Below are 9,444 nucleotides of genomic sequence, written 5' to 3'. Positions count from 1 at the left end.
ATATATTTCCTATATTTTGGAAGGATAACTGGGTTTGTACTACCTCCATATCCACTTCCTTTTACAGAATTTGTTTTTGCTTTGAAAACAGGCTTTGAAACTGGGAATACTACAGATCATCAAGCTAACTTTAATACCAGGCAAATGAAGCCTGAACAAAACCGAAATTCAGTTTTCAAATTGTGACTATTTGATAGAGGACAAAAGATTTTCACAAATCAAGCAGTGAAAAGTAGTTGCCTCTTACACCTGATAACTGTAATCCTAATAACTTTCCGCCTTCAATCACTCACCCTGAGAGACACTTGGCATGTTTGGCTGAGTCTTTACCTCAATGTGGGGAAAATTTGATGTGCTCTTCCTTGCAGAGATGCTTTATTTCAGCCGCATTTTAGGATTTTTGAACATGAACAACCTGTTTTAGATCACGCTACCACATGTCAATCAGATTGAAGTTCAGGATTAAACTAGTCCATTAATTAAGACCACACCAATTGAGTTTTTTTAATATATTCTTTTGAGCCATGGGATTTTTTTCTGGAAAGTAGAATTTATGTTTCCATAAATCACAGAATGTCATCCATGTCCCGAAGCACCACTGCAGCCCTAGTTTGTCATGTCCGCTATATTTGACTCTTGGTTTGATGCTCTTATTCTGAAATGCACAAAGTTTAGAACCTTAGAAATGGTTTTGTAATCCTTTCCAGACTGATGGATATTAATGACTTGTTTTTTAATGGTTCTTAAGCTTCTTTAGACTGGGGCATGATGTGTAGTTTTTTTAAATTTTAACCTACTTTATGCAGCCTGAGAGGTTCTTTCTAGTGATTTATTGCTGCTGAGAATCAAGAGACTACTTTATGTCTATGTGGGACTGCACTGCCTGTATCTCTCCCCAGAATCCCAGATAATTTTCTGCATCTTAATTGATTGGGTGTTTGCAGAAGGAGAAGCTCAACCTGTGAGCTTCTCACGCATGAAGCACCACCACCACACACACATAGTTATTTACAGTAAGTGTGCACTCTGTAAATTATGATGTTTCAAATGTACTGCAATCCATAACAAGCAGAATCCTGCAGGTCAGTGATTTAGAACATTGTTCTTAGTAACAGATAAGACTCCAAGCAGTTCTTCCTTGAAAATGGATAAAATGTAGAGTTAATAACATTTTATTGAAGTAATATGCAGGAATTTGAAATCCCTCAACTGTCAAAGAAAAAGGTTTAATGCTGTCTTACTTTTATTTACCAAAGCCTTATTTTGCAGTTCAGTGGCTACAATAACAAGTTTAAGAAATACAAGAGAGCTTTCAGTGCACTATAAAAAATGTAAAAGTGTTGCCATTTATAGAAAGTTTCTGGTGCGTAACATACATTCTCTTGGCTCATCTCTCACCACATTGCTTCTTCTTTTTCCCCAATTCCTTTACATTATCTAAAATGCTTAGTAATTGGTATGCAAAAGGCTGCAGTAATCCCTTCATTAACATAAAATATGGCTTTGTATTAAAAAAAAACAGTGCTGTGCAGCTGTAGTTGTTTTTGCAGTTTGTAGTTTGCAGTATCTAGGTCAGAAAGACTCACGGGAGTTTTTGTTTGTGAACACATTAAAGTTGCAGAAGGGTTGAACTGCGCGCTACTAATTGGAGTAAATTTATAACTGGATCACAGGAGAGGATCATCTGATTCAGAATCAATTGAGAATCCTATAAGCTAATGAAGCACAACTCTGCTGCACTTCAGAAAAATATATGTCAAAAACATAAGGATAATAAATGGCATTGATGTTTGTCTCTTTGATCTGTATGAGCCAAAACCCTGTTATTAGAGAGAAAAGTTAAGACTGGGATAAAACAGTAAAGCCAGCAAGGCATTCAGCAGGATTTAATCTTTGCTAGTGGGACTTATCATCTTAATACTAAGTTATCATGGAGAACTGATATTTTTCTGCTTTGTTTCAATGAAAACTTTGAAGCACTGGAATATTTCCTTCCAGTGTGAGAAAGAGAACAGGTGTGATGGGGGATTTAACTGAGCTCCATTCAGCTGGATCCCTGGAGCAGAACATATGGTATATGTCAATGAATTATTAATAAATGCATTTTTTTTCTCCTCTTTTTCTTTCTTAATTTATTTTTCATCTACTGTCAGGTATAGGGCAGGTGAAGTCCTCCAAGTTGGGTTCTCTCTCTGTGCCTTTGTGGATTTTCAAGGACACAACAACTTATGTGTTTGGTTCTTATGTCTTTGCTTTTGAGTTCCTTAAATCCTAAACTGATGCTATCTCAGATAAAAATTCTCCCTTCTTGTACAAGGTGGAATGAATTTTATGAACCTCTAGACTTATAAAACAAATATGAGGCTACAGAGCTGCAGTCACATTGTTTCTCATATTGCCATGAATGTTGGCTTTTTACATCCAACCATGAATAAATTAACATTGTCTTGTGAAGCTTTAAATCCAGTCATGTCTTTAACGCGCGTGTTGTTCTATAACTGTTCTTTAACAGTCCCAGTTGGATCTTAGAAACAGTGTTGCTAAGGTGGATGATAAGGAATGTCAGAAAAAAAACAATATTGGGATGTTTTGTTATGTATTTTAGGGTTTTGAGGGAATCATTTTTAATGAGCCTGGACAAGAAACTGCAATATTTGAAAGTTTTGTTGTGGTTGTTCCAAGAGTAACTGAGCGTGCTGCAGTATGAATTCAAAACAAACAGAGAAAAGTGGGAGGTCGACGAGTGTCTATAATAACAGAATCTGCTGTCTTCATGAACAGGAAAGACAAAGTTGAAACATGTTTGACATGTTTTTTTTGGTTTACTTTTTATCCACATTTAACTCTTTGAATTCCTTAGATTATCATTTGTATAGTACAGATATAATTTTTTTGTATGTTTCCTTCAATAAAAGGAAAAAAAAAAGTATTTTTTATTATTTCACATCAACATTCTCCTACTGAACTTCCTTGTCTTTGATGTTTCCTCCTGCATTTACCCTTCCTTAACTTTGTAGTGCAAAAAAAAGAGAGCTGCATCGGTTTCTCTTTGTTTACTTAAAATCTCTCTTCTTTGCTTTAGACTTCTGGTCTCTTTGTTTGCTCTGGTACTCTTAGAGTCTTCTTCTGAAAAGGTCAGCATTGAATAGATGATGTTAGTCTGATGTTAGTTCTTCTCACATGGGAAATCTTTTGTGGCAATACAAATAATGATTCAGAAGCACAGAAATGGTTAGTCTTACATTCTCTGTTATCAGTCAATGTGTGTCTTTATCCCTATGTCCTTTTTTGCTTATATACTATCAATCTCTTCAAAATCCTCCTTGCTTTGAGCTTGGTATAAATGAAAACTGTGGCAACTTCATAAAATAAGTACTGAGACTGGTTTTACATTGACATGTTGCAAAAGCCAATAAATTGTTGAGAGATTTTTTTTTAGAAAAGTCATTTTTTCCTAATGTTTTTGTTAGTTAGACTGAGGATGAATTGATACAAGTACAACTGCTGGAGATAACATAATAATGATGCTTCTGACTTTTATATTTGACTTAAAAACAAGGGAGAACAGAGATTCACTTTCAAAATTCTGGATTAAAAGTTTCCATCGGCGTTTAGTCCCACTTTTCTCTGATACCCTTGAATAAAATCATATTCAACCTTCTTATGGCCTTCAGAAGTAATCTGAAGACTAAACAGAGTTCACATGTGCATAATAAAGTGCCAATTAAAATAGAGCTGCTCTGTAGTTAATTCAGGCAATTGTTAGAGAAAATCACTGAACAAAAGTTGTGGGCAAGTTTAAGAGTATCATTCAGACAACTTGACAAATAGTTGTACTTCTGGTGGAGCTTGAGAATATCTTTACAAAACAAGCATTAGTTGCACACTAGAAATCAACATCTAACTATTTAACGTTTTTGTTCCAGACAATTGACAAAATTCAGCAACTGCAAAGCAGTGCAATTGTGCTGCAAGCATGGTTTTTTTCAGCACGGACAGGAAATCTGGTTAGAGCTGCTGGCAGCTGGAAGTTGGATGGAGCCAAATGCAAACAGGCAATTCAGGAAGAAAACCATTTTAACCAAAGGACCTGCAGCTGTAATTGCAATGAGAGGTGGCTCTACAAAGTACTGAGGGGCTGGAAGTAAATGCATGTCACACTTTACAGATTGTTATTTGCAAAAAAAAAAAAAAACACAACACTTTTTTTATACTAGTATGCATTTGTGTCTTCAAGGGAAAGAGAGGTTCTTTTTATTCTGGAGCTGTTTCTCGACTCAAGTAGAGCTCTTTGTTTTATTTATCCCTGCAATGATCAGAGGCATCGATTTTCAACTGTGAATTTTCCCAAACTCTACTTGAAAAAGTAGATACTGAAAAAAAATTTTTTTAAATGAACAAATGAATGCATTTTCTTGAATTCATTTCATTTTTAATTGAGCTTTTACTCCTCTGAAAAAACTTTAGTGCTGTTGCAAACATCAACATAGTTTTGGCTTCAGACATTATCCTGGTTTCTGCTGATTTCTATTTACCAGTTTTTCAGAAGTGCAGTCATCCACTGACTGGTAAGAAATTTGATAACTGTTGTGGAAAAATGAATTTACCCAAACAGTAGAAAAGGTGAAAAGCATCTTGGCATGTGAGAGCAAAATAACTGTAAAACAGACATCCACATTGAAGTAAGAAGCTCTGCCAGACAGAGTCGACGCATGTTTCACACCCAAGGACAGGAAATTAGCAAAAAAACGTTTATAAAACACATTGTGAAAACTAGCCCCTTGGCAAGGTAGTGTTGGGGAACTCTGTTTATCTATTCCTCACAGGTGCAAAGAAGTTTCTCTGGGAAATAACCTTCAGAGTGACGACAAAAGTCCATAAGCAAAATAAGAAATAAAGACTTAACATAACATGAGTTCAATTCAGTCATGAGACCTGTGAGCATGTGATAAAGTATTCCATCGTGAACATTTTTTTAAACAAAACTTTCAAATATGTGCACTCTCCTCTGTGTGAGTAAAATCACAATTAAACAAAGCATTACTTTGATAGGTAAGGGAAATATAAATGCATTATGAAGCACTTTGTAGAACTTAAAGCTAAAATAAAGCATATAAAGATGAACAATTTCCAATTAATGCTTCCGATAGGTAAAAAAACAAACAAACAAAAAACTGCTCTAATTTTAAGTATGTTGTGGTCATTTGTCCTGGATTAAACAAAGTTGATTTTTAAAGGTAAATACAATACCCCCTTATCTCCTTGCACCTCCCACCATTCCCTGCTCCCCTCTGCACCTCTCCTCCCAGCTCTGCAGCATTCACAGATATCTGCAACTCTTACAGCATCTACCAGCCTCGACTTTGATTATTACACGAGTCTTTTTTTTCATGCATTCCTGTAAGGAAACTTAGTTCAAAGTAAACCTCGGGGTGGATTTACTGTGACCTGTTTGTGGAGTTGAATGGGATCGGTGTTGTCTTTGATGTGGTATGTATGAAAACCAATGTTTGCCTCCTCTCTACTTGCAGGTTTATCTGAACAAATACAAGAAAATTGATTTACTTAAATTCCAAATATTAATTCACAAAGCAAATTTTTCATTTTTAAATGAAATATTAAACTATAATGTTGGAAGTGTTTTCTGTTTTTACTGAATAATTGGCATTTTGTACAATCATACTTTTAAATCAATCTTCTTTGCTGACATTTGATTAAATTACACCAATTTTTGTCAATTTTTTCATTTTGTTTCAATAGGAAATGATTTTACGTGAGAAACCTGTGAGGCGTAAATGTAAACTTTGATTTTCTATAAAATAATAAATAAAAAAATAATCTGGATATTTTAAATAATGAATTTTACTTCTGTTCTCCAGTCTAAAGATACGTAAGCACGCTCCCTTGAAGCTAATCTAAATTAATTCTACTCACTTAGTCTTATTGTAAAGTACTTTAAAACACCGTGCAATGCAATTTTGTTAGAATCATATCTGATGTAACTTAGCTGAACTCTGACACACTTGACTCGGAAAGCCCGAGTGAAACAAATGGAAACCCTGTTGATTAATTTCCTGACATGTATCCATATCCGAAGCAAACTGGACGGTTTCCAACGTTTTTAATTATTAAGGCCCCTCATTTGTCACCCTCTCAATGACATCACATGGTCTTTGTTGCTGTGGTGATATATGATCCAGATAATATCGTGAGGACACCAGATACTCTTGTTTTGTGATTGGGGGTTTTGGAGTGTTTGTTTTATCTTCTGAATTATTGCAACCTGACCATAATCTCCAACCAGCCTTCAACGACGTGCATATAAGAACTCATTTATTTTATTTTTTTTAAATTTATCCAGTTTATCCACTGAAGGCTCCAGCTAACTAACTGATTGAATGTGATGTGAAACAGGTCTATCTGAGGACAGATCAGCTGTGACAGATCGTTTTCATGACTCTTTTCTTTGATTCTCTGGAACAGAGCAGGGAGAGGAGTTTTCTCAGCCATGAAACTTGGCAAGGCAAAAAGCTTGAAAGACGACCATAAAAGAGGAGGTAAAACACACACCGTTATTCATAACGTGAATTAGAATCTCTCTAAAAAATGGTTTTGATGTTTGATCATTGCACTACATGACGCAAACAGATGATCCAGCCATCCTGGAAATGGAAGATCTGGATAAGAAAGCCATGCGTCTTGCTGGAATGCTGGAGCCGGATACCATATCTTTGGCCTCAGTGACTGCTGTCACAACTAATGTTTCCAATAAAAGGTCTGAAACAGTCCCACACACACATAAGCTCACTTTAATGTACAGCAGGGAACTTATTAAACATGGCTTCTTTTGTAGTGTGCCATTGCAATTATGTCTGAGATTGGGTGTGCAGAAAAACTGCTTAATTGAAAAGGGAAAAAACTTGAAACAAGGGGAATCCTTTGCAATGTGTTACTTTAAATTCAGCCTTTTTTCCTGTGCATAGCTGCAGCCGTCTTCTCTGAAGTCAGAGCAGCCAATTATAGTATGCATTAGTTGTTTTTCCATATCTGTTTTTTATTGCTTGAAGTAAAGCCTTTTGTTTTCACCAAAATGTTTTCAATTGAAGTCGTTTATGAACAGAGAAGCTACTGAGGAAAGCAGAAGACAGAGAAAATGTTGCAAAGCTACATCCAATTTTGGGATAACTGAAAACTCAGTGATTATTTTTGCCATTTCTGCAGATTTAAGATTAATGAACTGATTCTGCACAATTAAGCATCGAAGGGAGGAAAATGTTAGTCAGTTAAATGTTTAAAAATGTCTTTGTTTCTTTTTCTTTCAGGTCAAAGCCGGATATCAAGATGGAACCGAGCTCTGGAAGGCCCGTTGATTATCAGGTTAATTTTCTCAAATTGCATCTGGATTTCTGTTCTTTTCTATGCTGAAGCAAACCTTTATAAAATGAGCATGAAGTATGATTTCAGGTACATTCTAAAAAAAAAAAAAAAAAAAAAAAGATTAATCATGTTAATGCAGTCATTTTTTGAGAAGGGCTACATGAGACATTCATTTTGATATTCTGAGTGTTTTTTGTTTTTTTTATCTCAGAGATAGAACTTATTTATTAAAGCATTTTTAAAGGTATAAAATCCAAACCACCTACCTAACAGTCCCAGATCAATCATAGCATGAACTCCACTTGCTGAGAAAAAGTTAATCAGTGTTATTATTTTCATTTGTCAGTGGTTATGATGTCATGCCTTGATTGCTGTGTGTGTGAATGTGTGTATGTGTGTGAGTCCACCTTCTTTCTTTAAAAAGAAAAAATAAAACAGCAGCACCTTTCCTCAGAGTTAATTCCTTTGAGAATTTCTTGCTCTTTGCACATCAAAAGCCAAATAAGGTCACACTAAACACAAAAAGCACCAAAATTACAAAGACAGCCATGAATACAAAGCAGAAGAATCCAGTGAATGTTTGCTCTTTGGTTTTAATTGATTTCTTTCACTAAGACAATAGACCAAAGGATCAAGTGCAAACTTGTTTGCCAAGGAAAGTTAAGTAAGCAAGCAAAAACAAGCACTACTTAAAAGACAGGAATTTATAAGGTTTAGTCCAAAACAACAGTGAACTGTTTCAGCACAAACCATCACTTATATCTACATAACTCCAGAAGTTTACAATTATATAAAACACTTGACTTAACTGCAAACCGAAGGAACATTTACTACCCAATTAAACTAGTTCCAATCACTGAATTCTGCAAAATTATCTGACTTACTTAAAAGAGCAAAATTTCCAATTACAAGTACTGAAGATCATTTGGATTATTAAAGAAAATAGCACTGTTTAGATAACCGGAACTGATAATCTCTCCCATCAGATCAGCATCACAGTGATTGAGGCTCGGCAGCTAATAGGTCTGAACATGGATCCTGTGGTGTGTGTGGAAGTTGGCGATGACAAGAAATATACATCCATGAAGGAGTCCACCAATTGTCCGTACTATAATGAGGTGAGAACTCGTTTGTTTTTCCACTTATGGTGCTTCGTGAAAAAGTGTGGTCTGACACATCCATATAAACCTTCTTGCTTTACATTATGATAAGGCTGAGGAACACGAGGGATTAGTTTAGCTTCCAGCTTGAGATTGGACTCAAAATAAAGACACGATATTGATTATGCTGAAGTGTAGAGTGCTCAACCCCCCGTGATGATGGAGAATCTCTGCTGGATCTGGGAGGGATTAGTCAGGGTAGAGGGGAATGTTCCAGAGCCCAGACTCTTTGTTGTGCCCTGCAGGGAGTGAAAGTGACAGTTTGTCTGTTATCGATTCCCAAAGTCTGACTGAAAATCCCCACTGAGAGAAAAACTTGAAGCCAAAGAAGTTGAAATGGCAGCATCTCATGTTTCCAGTGCTCACTATCAGTTTGCTGTGGCTTGTGCTTTTTGCAGAGATATGTTTTTTTTTTGGAGTTTTTTTGCAGAAATATCATGTGGAATTGATTGATATTATTGCCTAATTTCCAACAGTCAAGCTGCATGTTTTAGGCCAGTGTTTCTCAACCTTTTTTGGGCCAGCGCCCCCTTAGCCTTCATCCAGGTCCCTCACCGCCCCCCACCAAAGAATTTGCAGGCTACTTTCCACTGACTATTATTTTATCATTAATATTACTATCACTATTGTAGATGTTTTGATTTTTATGCTTGTTTCTGTATTTATCATCAAAAAGAATTTACCAGAGAACAAAAAAGCCATGTGAATGGAAATTATTTTCACAAGCGTCTACGAAAAATGCAATGAACATTCAACTTAAAATCGGTAGGCCTAACAGCAGCCAATCAGCCAATGGAAAAAATATCATGTTGTGCCATTTTCTAGTTGTTAAATCTTGCACAAAATGACCAGATAAAAGATGTACAACATGCCAGTTTAAACTTTGATCTATTTGCAAAACGACTGA

At 35.7% G+C, this 9,444-nt stretch overlaps 1 protein-coding gene across 8 annotated transcripts in view; it reads left to right on the top strand.

Annotated features, from left to right (window-relative positions):
• otofa (otoferlin a) overlaps window positions 1-9,444 on the top strand; it is a 71,876-nt gene that overhangs the window by 37,990 nt on the left and 24,442 nt on the right. For all 8 annotated transcript variants that reach the window (XM_008397650.2, XM_008397637.2, XM_008397645.2 and 5 more), the window contains exons 6-9: window positions 6,484-6,557; window positions 6,649-6,775; window positions 7,323-7,377; window positions 8,364-8,495. In XM_008397650.2, the coding sequence (XP_008395872.1) occupies window positions 6,484-6,557; window positions 6,649-6,775; window positions 7,323-7,377; window positions 8,364-8,495 (388 nt within the window). The remainder of the gene's footprint in view (window positions 1-6,483; window positions 6,558-6,648; window positions 6,776-7,322; window positions 7,378-8,363; window positions 8,496-9,444) is intronic.

The sequence above is a fragment of the Poecilia reticulata genome, linkage group LG21 (assembly GCF_000633615.1).
Source record: "Poecilia reticulata strain Guanapo linkage group LG21, Guppy_female_1.0+MT, whole genome shotgun sequence".
In the NCBI taxonomy this organism is placed as follows: Eukaryota; Metazoa; Chordata; class Actinopteri; order Cyprinodontiformes; family Poeciliidae; genus Poecilia; species Poecilia reticulata.
Note: the sequence above shows the minus strand (reverse complement) of the source record. Positions and strands in the feature narration are given on the sequence as shown.